Source organism: Orycteropus afer, unplaced genomic scaffold (genome assembly GCF_000298275.1).
Source record: "Orycteropus afer afer isolate SDZICR_OR568_19922 unplaced genomic scaffold, OryAfe1.0 scaffold00092, whole genome shotgun sequence".
In the NCBI taxonomy this organism is placed as follows: domain Eukaryota; kingdom Metazoa; phylum Chordata; class Mammalia; order Tubulidentata; family Orycteropodidae; genus Orycteropus; species Orycteropus afer.
Window position 1 is genome coordinate 5,873,090 of NW_006921679.1, and position 21,747 is coordinate 5,894,836.

At 40.3% G+C, this 21,747-nt stretch overlaps 1 protein-coding gene across 1 annotated transcript in view; it reads left to right on the forward strand.

Moving 5' to 3' along the window:
* The window catches only part of SGCG (sarcoglycan gamma), a 188,902-nt gene extending 168,699 nt beyond the window's left edge, over positions 1-20,203 (forward strand). Inside the window, exons 6-7 of the mRNA XM_007942518.2 lie at positions 16,259-16,382; positions 20,030-20,203. Coding sequence (XP_007940709.1) covers positions 16,259-16,382; positions 20,030-20,203 — 298 coding nt within the window. The remainder of the gene's footprint in view (positions 1-16,258; positions 16,383-20,029) is intronic.
* The last annotated feature ends 1,544 nt before the right edge of the window (positions 20,204-21,747 follow it).

A 21,747-nucleotide genomic window follows, 5' to 3' on the forward strand; every position in this document is an offset into this window, starting at 1 on the left:
AATGACCAAAAACCAGAGGAATTGTGGGATGACATCAAGAACATCATCCATGAAGAAAGCAAGAGGTCATTTAAAAGACAGGAAAGGAAGAAAAGACTAAAATGGATGTCAGAGGAGACTCTGATACTTGCTCTTGAATGGAGAGTAAGTGGATGGAAGAATCAACAGGATAAAAGAGCTGAACAGAAGATTTCAAAGAGCACCTTGAGAAGACAAAGCCAATTATTATAATGAAATGTGCAAAGACCTGGAATTGGAAAACCAGAAGGGAAGAACATGCTCGGCATTTCTCAAGCTGAAAGAAATGAGGAAAAAATTTAAGCCTCAAATTACAATATTGAAAGATTCCATGGGCAATATGTTGAATGGTGCAGGAAACATCAAAAGAAGATGTTACTATACCAATTGATACAGAGTTACTATACCAAAAAGAACTGGTAGATGATCATCCATTTCAGGAGGTGGCATATGATCAAGAACCAGTGGTGTTGAAGGAAGATGTTGAAGCTGCAATGAAGGAACTGGCCACAAAACAAGGCTCCAGGAATTGATAGACTATCCATTGAGATGTTCCAACAAATGGATGCTGCACTGGAGGCATTCACTAATCTATGTCTTCCAAATGGAAGACAGCCACCTGGCCAACTGACTGGAAGAGATCCACATCTGTACCTATTCCAAAGAAAGGTGATCCCACAGAATGTGGAAATTATCAAACAATATCATTGATATCACACACAAGTAAAATCTTACTGAAGAAAATTCAAAAACGGTTGCAGCAGTATATTGACAGAGGACTTCCAGAAATGCAAGCTGGAGTCAGAAGGGGACGTGGAATGAGAGATATCATAGCTAATCTCAGATGGATTTGGCTCAAAGCAAAGAATACCAGAAAGTGTTTACTTGTGTTTTATTGACTATGCAAAGGCATTTGATTGTGTGGATCATAACAAATTGTGGATAACATTGAGGAGAATGGGAATTCCAGAACACTTAAATTGTACTCATAAGGAACCTGTACATGGAACAGGAGGTTGCCATTCGAACAGCTCAAGGGCATACTCAGTGGTTTCAAATCAGAAGGGGAGTGTATCAGGGTTGTATCCTTTCAACATACTTATTCAATCTGTGTGCTGAGCAAATAATCTGAGAAGCTGGACTATATGAAGAAGAATGTGGCATCAGGATTTGAGGAAAGCTCATTAACAACCTGAGATACACAGATGACACAACTTTGCTTGCTGAAAGTTAGGATGACTTTGGAGTACTTACTGGTGAACCTCAATATGAAGAAAAGAAGAATCTTCACAACTGGACCAATAAGCAGCATCACAATAGATGGAGAAAAGATTGACATTGACAAACATTTCGTATTGCTTGGTTCTATAATCAACGCCAATGGAAGCAGCAGTCAAGACATCAGATGGCATATTGCATTTGGCAAATCTGTTGCAAAAGATCTCTTTCAAGTGCTGAAGAGGAAAGTTATCTCCTTGAAGACTAAGATGCACCTGACCCAAGCTATGGTATTTTCAATCACCTCACATGCATACAAGAGCTGAACAATGAGTAAGGAAGACAAAACAAGAGTTGATGCTTTTGAGTTGTGGTGTTGGAGAAGAATGCTGAAAGTACAGTGGACTGCTAAGAGAACTAATAAATCTGTCCTGGGAGTAGTGCAGCCAGAATGCTCCTTGGAAGCGAGAATGGGCAGACTTTGTCTCACCTACTTTGGTCATGTTGTCAGAAGGAGCCATTCCCTAGAGAAGGATGTCACGATTGGTAAAGTGGAGGTTTGATGAAAGTGGGGAAGGCCCTCAACAAGATAGATTGACACAGTAGTTGCAGTGATGGGCTCGGGTATAGTAGGGATTGTGAGGCTGGCACAGAACTGGGCAGGGTTTCGTTCTGCTATACACAGGGTTGCTGTGAGTTGGAGACGACTCGACAGCACCTAACAACCACAACAGCAACAGAAGTTTTCCATTCCTTTTAAAATTGACAGATAAGATACAAAGTGCTACACAGACACTGAAATAGAGGTCTTAGAGATGTCCTCAATCTAGGGACAAATTACATAACAAGCAAGGTAAGCACAGGCTTACTTGTGCTTACTTACTAATCTGTAGTGAACATCAAAGATTCTGCTTCTAGATGTGGCTGCCACCTGTCTATCTCCCAGCCCCACAGCACCTTCCTACAGAACTAAAGCCTCTTTTCAAATTTACAGTTTCTGACATGGACAGATTACCCAGGAAGCAAGGTAAGCACAGGCTTATTGTGCTTACTTACTAAGCACAATAAGCTCATGCTTACCTTGTTTATTGTGTCATCCACCCCTGCTTCATTCTCATAATGCACTCTCTGTAATTAACTGTCTGGAGCTCCCAAGAACAGTTGAATTAAGCATGCCAAAAATGGTTTAAACATAGCCATCTCATCCCAGTGACATTCTTAGTTGTTGTTGAGTTGGTTCTGACTTATAATGACCCTGTGGACAGTAGAACCAAACACTGCCTGGTCCCGTGCCATCCTGATAATCATTGCTATGTTTGAGCCCATTGTTGCAGGCACTGTGTCAATCTACTGGTTAAAGTTCTTCCTCTTTTTCACAGACCCTCTACTTTACAAAGCTTGATGTCCTTCTGCAGGGACTGGTCCCTACTAATAATATGACTAAAGCACATATGACAAAGTCTTACCATCCTGCCTTCTAAAGAGCATTCTGGCTCCATAATGTGTTATGATCCAACACAGATGCGTTCATTCTTCTGGCATTAAGTGGTATATTCAATGTTCTTCACCAACAAAATAATTCGATTCTTCTTTGGTCTTCCTTATTCATCGCACAGCTTTCGCATGCATATAAAGCAGCTGAAAATACCATTGCTTGGGTCAGGCGCACCTTAGTCCTCAAAGTGATGTCTTTGCTTTTTAACATTTACGGAGGTCTTGCAGATTTGCCTACTGCAATACGGCCTTTGGTTTCTTGATTGCTGCATCCATAGGTGTTGATTGTACATCCAAGTAAAATGAGACCACTGACAACTTCAGGCTTTTCTCCATTTATCATGATGTTGCTTTGTTGGTCCAGTTGTGAGGACTATTGTTTTCTTTATGTTGAGAGGTAATCCATACTGAAGGCTACAGTCTTAGATCTTCATCAATAAATGCTTCAAGTCATCTTTGATTTCAGCATTGTGTCATTTGCATAGCACTGTTAATGAATCTTCCTTCAATCCTTATGGTGCATTCTTCATATAGTCCAGCTTCTTGGATTTTTTGCTCAGCATACAAATTGAATAAGTATGGTGAAAGAATACAACCCTGATACACACCTTTTCTGATTTTAAACCATGAAGTATCCCCTTGTTCTGTTCAAATGACTGCCTCATGGTCTGTGTACAGGTTCTGCATAAGCACAATTAAGTGTTCTGCAATTCCCATTCTTGGCTCATAATTTGTTATGATCCACACAGTCACAGACTTTTTCATAGGCAGTAAAACACTGGTAAATATCTTTCTGGTATTCTTTGCTTTTAGTCAAGATCCATCTGACATCAGCAATGATATCCTTCCTTCCATGTCCTCCTCTGAATCCAGGTTGAATTTCTGGCTGTTAGTGACATTAGTTATCCAAGGATGCAGCAGAATCTTTCACCACTTTCTGTTCATTGCAATGATAGTCTTCTCCTTTCTAGACTTTAGAGATTATTAGTATTTCTTCCATAAAAAAACAAAAAACAAAACTCACTGCCATCGAGTCGACTCTGACTCATAGCGACCCTCTTTGGGATTCTGAGGCAGTAAATCTTTACAGAAGTAGATGGCCCCATCTTCATTCTGCAGAGCAGCTGGTGGGTCTGAAGTGCCAACCTTCTGGCACTGCTCCACCAGAGGATGATTTTGTGTCTTCTATGAATTAAATAAATCATATACATTTTCTAAGCAGAAACAAACTATTCAGAAATAATGAGCAGACAAGAGCAATTTGGATTGTTTTGGGATGGTGTCAGGATTTGAAGGTAGGCAAGATTTCATCCTGTGTCAGGCTATGCATGTTCTATGTGATACACTCTATGAAACTGTATGTTTTTTTTTCTTTTAAGTTGTAGTGATGAATGATCGCATTGCAATGTAAATTTTGAAGTCAGTAAGGATACATGTGAGAAGTAAAGAATATTATTACTTATCTATCAATAAGTGTCAAACCATAGCTACATTTTAAAAATGTTAAAAGAAGCCCACTGCCATCAAGTTGATTTTGACTCATAGTGGCCCTATAGGACAAAGCAGAATTGCCCCAGAGGGGTTCCAGGTCTGTTAATCTTTATGGAAGCGACTGACTCATCTTTCTCTCATGGAGCACCTGATCAGTTTGAACCAGTGATCTTTTGGTAAGCAGACAAATGCTGTAACCACTGTGCCACCAGAGCTCCTTTAAAAAAGCATATTTACTATACATTCAAGTGAAATAAAACATACCAAATATCATAAATGAACATCTCTTATCTCATACTGCCATTTTGTCAATCCCAACTCATAGTGACTCCTCCTTGGATTTTCAAGGCTGTATTTCTACAGAAGTAGATTGCCCAATCTTCCTTCTGAGGAGTGGCTGGTGGGTTTGAACCACCAGCCTTCTGGTTAGCAGTCAAACGCCTTAGGCACTATGCCACCAGAGCTCCTATAAATGACCATGCAACTTCATTAATGCACACATTTGTAGTGTAAATATAACTATGCATATATATATATATATATATTTGTGTAATTCACTCAATAGTTCAAAATACAAACTTCTATGTACAAAAACTGTATTAGGTATAGCAATGAGAAAATGAAAAATAAGACTCTTCTCTAGATCTCCATCAGCATGATCATTATATCTGGAAGGTAGACAACTGTAATGAGCAAAGAATTGCCAAAGACAGTGAATGCTCCATTCGTTAACCATGCAGACACTGGTTTTTATCTGGGAAGGATTTGGCCTGTAAAGCATTTAAGTCATCCTTGTATTGTTCCATGAAAATAACATCTTAGGAACTTGTGCATATTAGGAAACATAGCTTGGGCATTTATAGGAGAGGAATTTGTTTGAAAAACACTTCTGTTTTTTTCACGTTTAGGTCTTTATCTCAATTAAAATTTAGTTTTCCATGGTGTGTGAGATAGGTAACTAATTTTATTGTATATTCTATATGGATAGCCAGGTGGTTTAAAAGTCAATCCATTACTTACTTATTTGTAATACTGATTTTGTCATATTAAAAAATATTTTAATGGGTTACCTACTCCAGTTCATTGTTTTACAATATACCTTAATATCTGCTAGAGCAAATTCCCCCACAATATCTTCTTCATAGATGTCTTATCTATTTTTAGACTTATTTTTTCCATATAAATTTTGAAAGCTGTTTATCAAGTTTCATGAAAAATTCTCCTATTCATAGTAAATCATGATAAAGGTGGTCTGTTTCCCCATTCACCCACAGTAAATAGGGTATGTTTCTCCATCCATATAATTTTCTTTCATGCACTTCATTAACATTTTGTGATATTCTCCATAAATTAGAATCCATTATTAGGTTGTCACAATTACTTCTATTGAGAATGAGGTTTTTTTCTATTATTCCTTCAAAGTGATCATTACTGATTTTTGGACAATTTTATTTATTTGAGTTTGTTTTACACTCAACATTTCGTGTACATTTAGTTTCACTCCCAAATTACCATCCGCAACCCTAACCCACTCTCTTCCCCTCCCTGCCCAGTAACCCTCCCCCCCATGCCCCTCAGAGTTATGTGCTCCTGTGTGTCCTGCATTTCCTCCTTGTGAATGTTGCCCCTCTGGTGCCACATGGTTGATTGCTCCAAGGGATGCATCTCCATAGAGTATGTGGGTGCGTCACCCTGGGTTGAGTGGTCTGTGTGTACATCTTATTTACTATTGGGCTAAGAGCCAGCCCCTGGGAGTGAGTGTTATTCCAGGCCCGAAGTGTATCCCAGGGCCATGGTATTGAGGCTCCCATCAGACTCTGTTGGAAGGAAATTTGGGCAATCTACTTCTGTAGTGGTAGCACCTGAGAAACCTAAGGAGGGCTCACTATGAGTTGGATCCAACTTGATGGCAGTGAGTTTGGTTTCTTTTTTTGGGGGGACAATATCTCAAAATACTTTTAATGTTCTTCATTGCTTGAAATTATAGTAGTTATAAGACCCAGCACTGTTGTTGTTGCTGTTGTTGTTAGGTGGCATCAAGTCAGCTGTGACTCACAGCGACCTTATATACAACAGAACAAAACACTGCCCTGCCATGTGCCATACTCATAATCCTTGCTATACCTGAGCCAATCATTGCAGCCACTATCAATCCATCTCATTGAAGGTCTTCCCATTTTTTGCTGACCTCCCAACTTTACCAAGCAGGGAATGGTTCTCCAGGGAATGGTGCCTCTGACAGCATGACCAAAGTAGGTGAGACAAAGTCTGGCCATTCTCACTTCCAAGGAGCAGTTTGGCTGCACTTCCTCCAGGACAGCTTTGTTCATTCTTCTGGCAGTCCATGGTATTTTCACAAGTCCTCTTCAACACCATAATTCAAAGGCTTCAACTCTTCTTCAGTCTTCCTCATTCATTGTTGAACTTTCACATGCAAATGAGGCGATTGAAAACACCATGGCTTGGGTTAGGTGTACCTTAGTCTTCAAAGTGAAATCTTTGTTCTTCAACACTTAAAAGAGGTCTTTTGCAGCAGATTTGCCCAGTGTAATACAATGTCTGATTTCTTAACTGCTTCTTCCATGGTGTTAATTGTGGACCCAAGTAAAATCCAATCTTTGACGACTTCAGACCCACTACTAAGTTTTATAGGAGCTCTGGTAGTGTAGTGCCTAAGGCAATTGACTGCTAACCAGAAGGCTGGTGGTTCAAACCTACCAGCCACTCCTCGGAAGGAAGTTTGGGCAATCTACTTACATAGTGATACTGCCTCAGAAACCCAAGGAGGGGTCGCTATGAGTCAGGTCTGACTTGAGGGCATATAACAACAACAACTAAGTGTTATTTAATGAATTGCTAAAAAAAAAACAAACCAAACCAAACTCACTGCTGTTGAGTCGGACCCTACTCATAGCTACCCCTCCCGCTAAATAATCTCATAAATTATTACATCATGTGTTTTAAAATATTCTATACATGTGTTTGAATATTATTAGTTTCCTTTGTAATTCTACTTGTTTTATGTGTTTATAACCATTAAGTGCATGACACAAAAAGAAGTTAAGAATCTTCACTCAATTTCCTCCTTCTGTGATCTCATGTATGGACTGTTATATTAGAAGTTCATTTTCTATGCTTTTAGTTCTCCTATTTCAGATTAAGCATTTCTTGTTTTCTCACTGAATTTCCAAATCTCCATTCCAATTTCCTAATCTCTCTTCATAGGTGCCATACCTACTATTTAGCCCACCAGAGGAGTCTATTACTATTTTATTACTAAAATTAAATACTATCCATTTAATACCACTTACGTGATTTTCAGATATCTCTCTCTCTCTCATATTCTAGGAGCTCTGGTAGTGCAGTAGGTAAGGAATTTGGCTGCTAAGTAGAAGGCTGGCAGTTCAAACCACCAGCTGCTCTGCAGGAGGAAGATAAGCCAATCTACTTCCATAAAGATTTACAGCCTTGGAAATCCAGTGGAGTTGCAATGAGTCAGAATCAACTTGATTGCAGTGGGTTTGGTTTGGGTTTCTCTACTATAATTAAAAAAAAAAAAAATTATTGTGCTTCAGGTGCAAGTTCACAGAGCAAAGATTGTTTAACATTCAACATTTTGTATACATTTGGTTTTACTCTCCAATTACTGTCCCTAACTCTAATCCACTCTCCTCCCCTCCCTGCCCGGTAACCAGCCCCCATGCCCCTCATAGTTATGCACTCCTGTGTGTCCTACATTTCCTCCATGTGAACGTTGCCCCTCTGGTGCCCTGTGATCAATTGCTCCAAGGGATGCATCTTCATAGAGTATGTGGGTTTGTCACCCTGGGTTGAATGGTCTGTGTATATGTCTTATTTACTATTGGGCTAAGAGCCAGCCCCTAGGAGTGAGTTTTATTCCAGGCCCAAAGTGTATCGCAGGGCCATAGTATTGGGTGTGCCACCAGAGTCCATCTGACTTTGTGTTTTTGCATTTTGTTCCACGTTTTCCTCCCACTCTATCCAGGATCTCCAGTTTTGATCCTTTCCTGGGTGGTTAGCATTGGTAGCCAGGCACCATCTAGTTCTTCTGGTCTCGAGGTCCATCATGTCCTAGATGTCCTTGGGTTTTGTTTGTTTATTTGTTTTTCCACTCTTCTTCACTCCTGATGATAGGCAACCATTAGCTTCATCTTAGATGGCTGCCTGAAAGCTTTTAAGACCCCAGTCGCTACTCACCAATGTAGGTTGTGGAACAAGATATTTGTGTATTTTGTTGTGCCAATTGAGTCTGGTGTCCCCCGGTACTATGGTCCTGAGTCAGTAAATCCATTGGATCTCTCTCCCACAGTGTCTGGCTGTCTGTGAGGGATTTATCTCTCTGAATATCTGAACTTAATTATCTTTTGAAGTTCCTTTCTGACATCTCTGTTAGCTGTGGCACGTAATGTTATTAGACTCTCTCACATCCTTTGAAAGTTCTGCCTGGAAGTGCATTGTCAGCAGTTTGCATCTGCATTGTCCTTAAATGTAGAGAGTCTTGCATTTGCCATAAATGTCAATTTCACATTTCCTTCTGCCAGGGCCCTGCAGGGGTCACTGTTCTGAGACCAGCCTTCATATTTCTTTCATGTTTATTCCTCAGCTTCTGATTTATATGAAGTCTGAGTAGTGTGGATTTGGATTCTATACTAATGGAGGAGTCATGACTGCTTCAGCTCAAATGAGTCACGGCCCTGCTGTGTCTCAACTCCCATCCATCTGTACCCAGGGAGCCCATTTGGAGGTGCCCACTCCCAACCCACAACTGACCACAGCCCTTTCCCTGTAGAGATTTAAAATACCAACCAGCACTTAATGTACATATCTGCCCGTTACCTCCATATTGTTGTTGTTGTTATATGCCGTCGAGTCGGCCCCGACTCATAGCAACCCCTCCTTGGGTTTCCGAGGCAGTATCACTATGGAAGTAGGATTGCCCAACCTTCCTTCCAAGGAGTGGCTGGTGGGTTTGAACTGCCAGCCTTCTGGTTAGCAGTCAAATGCCTTAGGCACTATGCTACCAGAGCTCCCCGTTACCTCCATAGGCTCCAACATTTCACCTCCTATACATTACTCTTTCTTCTGTTTCTGGCACGTTGAAAATTCCCTTTCTTTTCAACCAGGTATATATTTTAGTGTTTTGGGTTATATTTTTCCAGACTTTATATGTAATTGGGGTGGAAGTGGAAAATCTGTGCAACTGTTCAATCTGTCATAAGTGGAATTTTTTGAGTGATATCTTTAAAACAAAAATTAAATCTTGTCATCCCTCTATTTTCATCCTTGAAGCTGCACGAGTGTTAAATCTATAAGGGCAGGAAACTTCCCTGCCTCATTCCCACTGTTTCCTTACAAATCTAGAATTTCACATAATAGGCATCTAATAAAGATTGGATAAATGAAGGAATAAATTATTTGCTATCACTTTGAGATTAAAGACAAACACTGTTAGCATAGTCTAGTATTCCTTGCATGACCTGACTCCGACCTACCTCACCAACCTTACCTTCCCCTTTTTCTCCTTCTTCCCTGTAAATTCAAAACACATTCAACTAATTCTAGTTTCTTGAACTCATGGAGTTCTTCCCTACTTCAAGGCCTTTGCCCATGCCTGCCTGGGACGCTCTTTCCCGGAATGCTACTTTCCACCCTCTCTATACAAAACTTTTACACTAAAAGATAAGTCTTATGCAACTATAATTAATTCCTGTGGGGAAATAAAACTTCCCTGGATTTCTCAGTGTTCCTGCAAAAGCCATAGCCTCCTCAGAATTATGCACATACCATGAGAATTAGATCTGTAGGTTTTGTCTAGTTAATTGCTCACATTTTCTCTTACCTCCTCAAAAACAAAAACCAAACCACTGCCCTGGAGTCAATTCTGACTCATAGCAACCCCCACTGGGTTTCCAAGGTTGTAAATCTTGACGGAAGCAAAGCCCAAACCAAACGCACAGCTGTCAAGTCAATTCTGACTCACAGCGCCCCTAGAGGACAGAGTAGAACTGCCCACAGAGTTTCCAAGGCTGTCAATCTTTACTGAAGCAGATGCCACATCTTTGGTGGAGCAGCTGGTGGCTTTGAACCACTGACCTTGGTTACAGCAGGCTAAGCCCTCAAATTGCCAAGAAGGCCTGGAGTGGCTATCTTCCTTGTTATTCACATTTCAAGGAGGAGTGAGCCCAGGAATTCAGACATCACTGTTGTTGCTAGTTGCCCCTAAGTCAATTCCGACTCATGGCAACCCTATGTGTCTGTACGGAGTAGAAATGCTCCATAGGGTTTTAAAAGCTATGACCTTTCAGAAGCAGATCACTAAGGCTTTCTTCCTAGACACCTACACGTGGGTGTGAACCACCCACCTCTTGGCTAGTAAACCAAACCCAACTCACTGCCAATAGTGGATTCCAACTCATAGTGACCCCCATTGGGTTTCCAAGGCAGTAAATGTTTATGGAAGTAGATTGCCTCATCTTCCTTCCATGGAGCAGCTGGTGGGTTTGAACCACCACCCTTCTGGTTAGCAGCCAAATGCCTTAGACACTGCGTCACCAGAGCTCCTTTCTTGCTTAGTAAGGGATTGAGTAACTATTCCATCTGGGTCCCGGGGAAATTTTATTTCCATGCCACGGACTGAACTAAGCAGACCCTTTCAGGAGGGGAGGAGCTACAACTGCCCTTTTTCCCTTTATAACTAGTGCAGTGGACTCAACTTCAATGTAGGGCTACCCATGTGTGTCTCAGTAGAACTGTGCGTCATAAGGTTTGCAAGCACTGATACCTGGGAAGCAGATCATCATACTTTTCCTGTCAGGTGCCTCTGTGTGGTCTCAAACTACCAACCTTTGGGTTAACAGCTGCACATTTAACCATTGGTACCACCCACGGCTTCTTCACCTTTATAAGCAGGCAGAAATGCTGCTCGGAGTTGTCTGGCTCCTTGTGTAAGTAACTTGGTCTGGCCCTCATCATGTTGCCCTATGAGTAAGGACTCGGGCAAAGAAGGGCTGATACACTTATTTACTGTGGGGTGTTTAACAGGACATCTGTCTTTGATCTAGAACACCTCGTGTGTATTCATGATAGAGTTAATAAAGTTTAATATCAAAAACTCAACAGTCCCTAAATGATGCAAGAGGATGTATTAATTTCTTTTCAGTTGACTTTGTATCTAATTTCTCAAATTAGAAATTAGATCGTAGAAAGTGAAATCCTTTTTCTTCTCTGGCCTCCAAACCCACCACCATGACCTTCATCCCTAATAGAACTTCCAACAACTTCTTTCAACTTCTCTCCTTTCCAGTTCAAAGTTGACTCTGAATTTGCATGTTCTCCTCCTTTTAAACAATCTTAAAGGAAAGGTGATCCTTGTCTTTTCCAAACTAACCTCACAACTTAGGCCCATCCTCTCCCATTACTTCTAAAACCCAGGCCATTAGTCACTTTCAGTCTCTGCATGCTGGCTTCTTCTTCCCCTCCTGGTATCCCCAGATGAAAGTATTCGTTGCATCTGGATTCATACAAATTTCATATTCAATAGCATCCTTCCTAATGGCCTACCAAAAAGAAATCTCTATTAGCTGAAATCCATCTTTTATGCCCATAACCTGTGCAAATGCAACATGATGTAATTGGTCTTGATGCCAACTCATAAAAACCCACAAGATGCTCACTGCTCAGCTTCGAAAGCCATATGTGTGTGAAAGAATACATCTTTCTCAGGAGGCAATCTGGCTGGTTTTGGTCCTTGGAAAATTAGAAAGGGACAATATTCAAAGAATAATTTTATTTGAATGAATGAAGTAAAATTTTAAAACATCATAGTAAGTTATGGTAGCCTTAATCAGTTTTCATTTTCTGATGTCATTTTAATGCCAGTATTTATAAAGACAGAATTGTTACTTTGTATTAAATTGATTTCTCTGAATGTGATGTTTAAAAGCAAAAATTCATTTAAGGTAATTCTGAAAACTCTCTCGGGAATACAAAATCATGTTGTTTATTTTTCATGCTGAGTACATAAGATCCTGGTTGTTGGAAATTGATATATGGTATGTAAATTATATATTCTTCATCCACTGATAATCTCATGAACTTTTTTTCTTTAAATAAAAAACTAGGTTTTCCTATCATATTTATATTTCTATGTCCTGGTCTATCATCATAAGTTTTTAAAAAATTTACATTTAATGTAAGCCTAAAAACAGCTTAAAATTAAAACACTGTCCATACTTTTTCAATAACTTTTCCATTATTTTAAATGACACTGCAATGATATGAGAAATAAACTACAATGGCATTAATGATCGGTTGACTAGTCATATTCTATAAACTCAATTAAAAATGAGTATGGGCAAAGATTTGGAAAATTACTGGATTCTATTTATTTTGTTTTAAAGTAGTATTACTTAAAGCTCATCTGTTTTAGCAACCAAATCATCTTAATTGTGATTTTTTAACATCAATCACTGATGAGGTCTCTCAAAGTCAACTTCTAAGTCTTTTGTACACATCTTTATTTGAATTAAGAGATTCAATCAAGTTCTTGAAAGGAAAGTCTGTGTCTTATGTTGTGAGAAGAAAACTGCTATGATAGGACCTACATGCAAAATAAAGAAAATAAATATATATATAAGTATTTGGATATATTTCTGTGACATTATTCAAAACTCTTACTCTTCTTCTAAGTCATGAGTTAACATTTATGTGATCATATATTTAAAGAACAGAGTAGTTAGAGACCTAACTAGCAAACTAAGTGTATAACAAAAGATAGAAATAAAAAAATTATCTTGTATAGATTCACAGAAAAGGGTACTTTGGAGCACTCTAATTACAGCCTTTAGTAAACTGTCTTCACACAGTGATGGTCATATTCAGATAATTTTTATATTGTTGTTTAATAACTGATCTCAGTAACAGACTCGTCCTGACTAGGGACTTCAGGGACATGGATGACGTGCCTGAAATAAACCAGAGCTCTACAATTGCTTATATGCTCCCTTCCTTTCCCTTCCATCCCTTCCCTTCCCTTCCCTCTCTCATTCTGGGCTAGAGAAGTATATACGTAATTAGCAGAGGTCAAAATGGTAAAATGGGCAGGCAATCAATCAGCCAAACCATGCACACCTATATATAACCAGGCAGATCCACATACACCAGCGTGTTTCCCCATAAACTAAGCCCAACAAAATTTGACTAACACATTCCATAATGCTTTTGAGAGTTTTCTCATATTCAAGATAAGATTTCAAAAATGTGTGGTAGGTCAAACGTTACATGCTATACCTCAGATGTGTATAAGAAAGTGAAACTCTGTTTTCTATGACAAATACTAAACAAACAAACAAACAAAAAACCCAAAACCAAACTCACTGCCATTGAGTCAATTCCAAAAAAAAAAAAAAAAAACAAACTCACTGCCACTGAGTAGATTCTGACTCAGAGTGACCCCCTTTGAGTTTCTGAGGTGGTAAATTTTTATAGAAGTAGATTGCCCAGTCTTCCTTTTGCAGAGTGGCTGGTGGGTTTGAACCACCAATCTTCCGGTTAGTCAAATGCCTTAGGCACTAGGCCACCAGAGCTTCTATTACAAATGTTGTTGTTGTTAGGGGCCATCAAGTCATCTCCAACTCAACCTTATATACAACAGAATGAAACACTGCCCAGTCCTGTGCCAGCCTCCTGATCCCTGCTGTACCTGAGCCCATCACTGCAGCCACTGTGTCAGTCCATCTCATAGAGGGCCTTCCCCTCTTTCGTCGACCCTCCACTTTACCAAGCATGACATCCTTCTCCAGAGAATGGTCCCTTCTGACAACATGACCAAAGTAGGTGAGACGAAGTCTAGCCATTCTTGCTTCCAAGGAGCATTCCAGCTGTACTTCTTCCAGGGCAGATTTATTAGTTCGTTTAGTGGTCCATGGTACTTTCAGCATTCTTTGCCAACACCACAATTCAAAAGCATCAACCCTTCTTCTGTCTTCCTTATTCACTAACAAATAGTGGTAGGGAATAAATTAATTAAATTTAAAACCCTGCCAATTAAATGTAACAATGCATCTGATTTAAAAGTCTATCAAACACATCCAGAGCAAAAAAGAATGAAGAAAACCAGACACATGGAAACAATTAGTGCAAGGGACTGGTACACTATGTGATCCTCAGCCTATATGACTATGAGACCAGAAGAGCTAGATGGTGCCTGGCTACCACTGTCAACCACTCAGAGAAGGACTGCTGCAGGAGATCCTGGATAGAGTGGGAGAACAATGTGGAACAAAACTCAAAATCATAAAAGAAGAAGAAAAAAAAAAAAAAGACAAGGTTTGCTGGTCTGATAGAGTCTGGTGAGACCCCTGAGACTATGGCCCCTAGTTACCCTTCAAATCTGGAATTGAACTCACTCCTGTGGCTTCCGGCCAAACAATAGACAGGCATATGGGGTGAGCATTTACATCAGATAGATACACTCCTTGGATTGATCAATCATGGGAGAACGGAAGGGCAGTGTTTGGACATGGAGACAGCTCAGGGGGTGGGAATGCATGAGAGCGAAGGGCACAGGGAAGAGGTAACTATGGGGAGGAAGTGGGAAGAGAGCTGTTGCACTGTGGGAAATTGCAGTCAATGTCATGAGACAAAATATGTATGAACTGTGTATGGAACATGAATTTGTGCTGTAAATTTTCACTGAAATCACAAAAATATTTTAAGAAAAGGCTATCAAATAAAACTCAACCACTAAAAGACAACTTAAAAATGGACAAAGGGCTTGAATGGCTTTTTCTCTGAGAAGAGATGCAAAAAGCCAACAAGCACATGAAAAGATGTTCAGTCAGGAAAATGCAAATCAAAACCACAGTGAGGTTATCACTTCAGCCTCATTAGGATGGCCATCATCAAAAACCAAAACAAAACACTACTTACCACAGTAGGATATAGAACCATGTCTTTATAAACCATTTTATGCCAATTGACTTAGCTGTCCCAAGTCTATTGTCCTAAGCCCTCAAGCCCAGTTGATTTATTACTTTAAGGTGTTTGCTTATGGCTAAGAAGTTTTCATAACTTTGCCCTTTGATTGCCCTACCATATGTTGTTGTTGTTGTTGTTGTTATGTGCCATCCAGTTGAACCTGACTCATAGAGACCCCTGCTTGGTTTCCAAGGCAGTATCACTATGGAAGTAGATTTCCCAACCTTTCTTCCGAGGAGTGGCTGCTGGGTTTGAACCACCAGCCTTCTGATTAGCAGTCAAGTGCCTTACGCACTATGCTATATTTATAGCATGTTGTTGTTGTTGTTATATGCCATCAAGTCAGACCTGACTCATAGCGACCCCTCCTTGGGTTGCCGAGGCAGTATCACTACAGAAGTAGATTGCCTCATCTTCCTTCCGAGGAGTGGCTGGTAAGTTTGAACCGCCAGCCTTCTGGTTAGCAGTCAAGTGCCTTAGGCACTACGCTACAGAGCTCCCATATTTACAGCATACACAGATATGTAGAAATATCCTTTGCCAAACCTACATATGGTCATGGTTGAAGTCTCATTCACCTAGCCATACCTGTTCAGCTTCCTGTCTGCCTGTATATCCAGTCATAGGTTAATGTTTATTACTGATACTGCAGGATTGTGTGTGCAATAGTAGTGTTTCGCCTTATTGTCTATAATTCTTGTGCATTTCTCCGTGTCTTCTTTATCTTAGTGGTATTGTGCCAATCATTCCTTTATTGTAAATTGCTTTTCCCTTCACCAAAATTAGTATGTGTCTACTATCTAGTGATTTTCCCTCCCCTTCCCATTCCCATCAAAGAATGCTTCCTTCTATGTGTAAACCTTTCCTTGACTTTTTATAATAATGGACTCATACAACATTTGTTCTTGTGTGATTGACTCACTTCATAGTATAATGTCCTCCAGGTTCATCCAAGTTATGAGGTGGTAGACAGACTGTTTGTATATATACATATTTTTTTAAATTCTATTTTTCCTTTGTTTGTTTTCCTTCTTTTCAGGTTGGAATCCCCTACAAGGTGTCTGAGCATGAATGCCCCCAGGGGTGTTCATATTAAAGCACACGCTGGGAAAATCGAGGCCCTCTCTCAAATGGACATCAAATTCCATAGTAGTGATGGAACGGTAAGCTCAAAAGATCAAGCTCCTATTATATGCCCTGATGACACTCATGAGTATCATGTCCATTAAGGTACCTATACACTAAATTTGGGGTCCATTAAGATATCTGTAGGAGCTCTGGTGGCATAGTGCCTAAGGCATTTGTCTGCTAACCAGAAGGCTGGCGGTTCAAACCCACCAGCCACTCCTCGGAAGGAAGGTTGGGCAATCTACTTCCGTGGTGATACCACCTTGGCAACCCAAGGAGGGGTCATTATGAGTCGGATCTGACTTGATGGCAGTGGGTGGTGGGTAAGGTATCTATACATTAAATTTGGGGTCCTTTGTTTAAAAAAAAAAAAAGAAGTCATGATAGGTAGGTGTAAAGTAGAACATGTAAAAAGAAAGCAAAAGGCAATTCAGCCCTGAAAGGAGGCCAAGAAGAGTTAAAATATCTCTCTTTGGAACCTGGCAGCTTTATTTGATTGGTCTTTGTGCTACCCAGTGACCGGTTAATTCCAACTTTGAGAAAACACTACAGACTTTAAAAACCTACAGAGAATATCAATCTTGCCATTCCCTAGTGATTCAATGTCTTTCAACATTGCAATCACCATTGGGAACATTCTTTAGTTAAAATAAAAGGGGAGGGGCTCAATTGCAGTGAGTCAGAAAATCATGCATGACAGGAATGTTCTTAAAAGCTCTAGAAGGAAATCAAGGGGTTTGGTTTATAAGCTGGATGCCAAACCTGTGACACCATATCATAGAATTGTATGAACAATGGATTTCATCTTTTCTTAGCCCACCCTTAGTTATTTTCATATGTATAAATCATGCTTAAAATAGTAGTCCATAGGTTTTCTTTTAAATCCCCCCATTTTTATAGCAGGAGCTCTGGTAGCATAGTGCCTAAGGCACTTGACTGCTAACCAGAAGGCTGGCGGTTCAAATCCACCAGCCACTCCTCGGAAGGAAGATGGGGCAATCTACTTCCGTAGTGATACTGCCTCGGAAACCCAAGGAGGGGTCGCTATGAGTCGGGTCTGACTCGACGGCACACAACAACAACAACAATCTTTAGCAATTTCCAAGGAATTACAAGGACTGTATTGTTTATACTGCCAGTGCCTGGTGAGATATGTTGGAACAAATGTGTGTGAAAGCCCTTTGTACAATGAGAAGCATAATGAATCCCCATGGCTTCTTCATCAACCCCACTCTGAACACATCACACTGGGGTAACACACAGACGCTACACAAAATGAAGAGATGTCACATGTCCCAACAGATATTGTCCCACAAAAGCAGAAGAAAATGAATAATGGAGCAGTATGTGGATTACTAGTCGTTAGGCTTTGCTGAAAGGGTAGAAAAATAAGTAACTAGGAAAACAATGAATAAATCTGTCCTGAAAGAAGTGCAGCCGGAATGCTCCTTAGAATTGAGACTCTACTTTGGTGATGTGGTCAGGAGGGACCAATCCCTGGAGAAGGATATCATGCTTGGTAAATAGAGGGTCAGCAAAAGGAGGGAAGACCCTCAATGAGATGGACTGACACAGTGGCTGCAACAGTGGGCTCAAATACAGCAATGATTGTGAGGCAGGCGCAGGACCAGGCAGTGTTTCATTCTGTCGTACATAGATAGGGTCGCTATGAGTTGGAGCCAACTCGACGGCACCTAACAACAACAACAACAGGACAGAAATGTTCAGTTAACCACAAGAAATGTTGTGTTGTTTTAGGTGCCGTCGAGTTGGTCCCGACTCATAGCCACCCCTCCTTGGGTTTCCGAGGCAGTTTCTCTACGGAGGTAGATTGCCCAACCTTCCTTCTGAAAAGTGGCTGGTGGGTTTGAACTGCCAGCCTTCTGGTTAGCAGTCAAGTGCCTTAGGCACTACGCTGCCACAAGAAATAGGAGAAAGCAAACAAATTAAGGGTGCATTGAAGGAAAGCAGGTACCCAAAGAACCCAAAGCATTGGACAATAACCTAAACAGATTCTGCTGTTTAAAAATACTACCATTTGGTTTATTTTACTCTCAGACCATGTGCCAGACCACTCAGGGTAAAGCTTTTCATGTAATGCTACTGATACTGTCCCACCCACTGCTCTCTGTAGCAGGGGGTCAGTATTCCAAGAGGGGAATACAGACTGCAAACACAAGTTTAATAAAAGACTGGAATTCACGGATGGGGGTTACATAAAAGAAGGTGTCTAACCTTGTTGGCAACGATCATGCCAATGTGCAACCTATTTAATTCCTTCTAAGAAGCCAGCACCCTGGAATGCAGAAGGTCTGGCTGCTCAGTGTGATGGTTCTTATTCCCTTCAATTACCAAAGAGATTTCCAAGCCTCAATCAATGGCCATGTGCTTGCATTTTGGTTTAAATTATAATGTAATCAAGAACTCCAGTCCCTCTTATTTTAATTGTGTTTAGGCTACTCAACTTCTTTTCAATATCTAACAGCCGGCAGTAGAGTTTTAAATAATACTGAAAAGTCAGGGTCTGGTCCGTAGCTAATAGAATGAATCTAATTGCCTTTCACAGAAAAGTAAAATCAAGATAAATTACAACATTCAGTTAAAAATTAGTAAAACGAATACATATCTCTGTGGCTTGTACTGTATTCTAATAGGGAGGAGATGATGATTTGCATAAAGTCAAAGCAGATCACTAGATTAATGTGAATCAGCAACAGAAGTCTGCCATTTTTGTCAACTAAATCTGAAAGGTACTTTTAGGAGAGTGAAAGGACTGACAATAATCCAGCTTACTGACATACAAACTGTAAGAGCAGAATGAGTTGCCACATTGTTCGGTTTGCCCAGGTGGACTAACACAGTGAGTCAAAGCATATCTGGTTTTCCTCCAAGTTGGACAGCCAATCGTTAAGCACTTGCCTGAATGTAAAGTAGAATTGTTGTTGTGGTCAGGTGCCATCGAGTCAGCTCCGACTCACAGCGACCCCATGTACAACAAAACACAACACTACCCGGCCCTGCGCCAGCCTCACAATCCTTGCTGTGCTGAGACGATCATTGCAGTCACCGTGTCAGTCCATCTTGTGGAGGGTCTTCCCCTTTTGCACTGACCCTCTACTTTTTCAAGCATGGTGTCCTCCAGGGAATGATCATTTCTGATGATATGAGCAAAACAGATGAGATGAAGTCCAGCCATTCTCGCTTCCAAGGAGCATTCCGGCTGCACTTCTTCCAGGACAGATTTGTTTGTTCTTCAGGCAGCCCATGGTTCTTTCAGTGTTCTTCACCAACATCAAAGCTGAAAAGCATCAACTCTTCTTCAGTCTTTCTTATTCATCATCCAGCTTTCATGTGCATATGAAGTGATTGGAAATACCATGCCTTGGGTCAGGCGCACCTTAGTCTTCCAAGTGACATCTTTGTTCCTTATCACTTTAAAGAGGTCTTTTGCAGCAGATTTACTCAGTGCAGTATGACATATGATTTCTCGACTGCTATTAAGAAATAGAATTAGGCTACAAATAACCAGAAAATTATAATATGAATTACATAAAGTCAAGTGCCTATTTAATTTCCCAAGAGGAGAAAACAGTACTTTATTGGGAACGTTTGGTATGTGAGTTTTGCGTTTTCCATTCTCATTCCTCTTGTATTGGCCCATCTGTTGTCTTCTCCCTTACAGATCGCGCTGGACGCTGAAACTGTCTATCTGCCCAAGTTGGTTCAGGGCACTGGAGGTCCCTCTGGCAACTTGCAAAGCCTCTATGAAGTCTGTGTTTGTCCAGATGGAAAACTTTACCTGTCTGAGGCTGGTGTGGGTACCACGTGCCAGGAAAACAGCCATGTCTGTCTCTAAACCATCTGCATCTTCCACAGAGTACACAGCAGACTTCCAGAGAGCTTGAAAGTTCTTGACTTCCGGACGTCAAACTTCGAAAGCAATCTCACATTCTAAAGACTGAGACTGGATGGAGAGTAGGAGCACCCACTTTCTAAAGGAACTCAGAAAGAAAAATCCGCCAACAAAAACATTTGGAGAAAACTACATGGTTTCCGAATGGCATGTGGGTGTTAGACAAATGAGTCATCGAAAGAATGTGTTTATTCCACTGAGTTGATACATTTTCATCAGAACAATTAATAAACAGTGACTTTTCTAGGATTTCCTCGTCGTTTGTACATGTAAAAAATGTTGAGTGACTTGTGGAATTGATGTATGATGGCCAACTGTGAATCTCTAACTCCTGATCAAAGTAACGTTGGAAACTACTCCAGCACCTCCGAGTCCTAGGCAGTGTTTGTTTTATGTCACTTGGACCTGTGAGCAAGTTCTTCCTTGAGTATAATGCGAAATGTGTCGGGTTTTGTGAGACAATTTTTAGCTTTTGAATGCACAGAGGTTGATCTGATTTTCACTATGTGATCAAAGGAATAAATTACACAAAATCAATCATGCTTTCTTTATAGTCAATGAGCAATAAATCAACCTACATTTTTCATGGACTTCAGAGTTTTGGTTTTGGTTTTGGTTTTTCACAGTTTAAGAGTGTACTTCCGTTAACCCTTACAACCACCTTTTGAGGTAGGTGTCATTTTCCCCTAAGTTACTGGTGATAATACAAAGGCTCAGAAAGGACAAGTCACTTTCACGGTCACAAAATATCTACTGACAGGAATCCAAGATGTACTCTACATTTGCATAGACCTTTTGACTCTGCAAAACATTGATAGGTTGTCTCATAACCAAAGCCACAATCTATGTGATAACTACACCTGATGATACTTATTTGACAAATGATGAAACTGAAGCCCAGAGAGGTTTTGTCCTCCAACAAGACTGAATGGCTACTAAGTGACAGGACCCCTAACTGCCCAGCTCTGTACTACTTCTCAGGTATTCAAAAAGGTTTTGATCTACCTTCCCAGAACCAGACCTCACAGGTTTTGAAAATAAGTTTTAGTGCTAAATGGCTGTATAGGTTGCCTTATAAATCCAATAGGATATACAAAACCCAAGAAAACACAGTACTTTTTGTGTAAGACACCCACTTACTTTGTAAAGAGCCCTTCTTCATGTAAGTGGTAGGCTTTGTTTGGTTTCTGTTTTAAACCAATTGCTATAATTCAGAATCCCCAAACAACTCAAGATGTCACAGGGCCAACAGCATTGCAACTTTTTAATCATAGGACTTAGATCTATAAACACAAGGTCAAATCATTTTCTTCAGTCTCAGGAGAGAAAGTAGAAAAGTCAACTCATTTTTAATGCTGTTATAGTAAGTTCATTTAGCAGCTTAACTCAGTTGTAATGATGCGCCATTTTTAAATTGCTAGTATACATAAACATTTGACAGTGCAAAATAAAAACACAGAGGCGGGGCAAGATGGCGGACTAGGCAG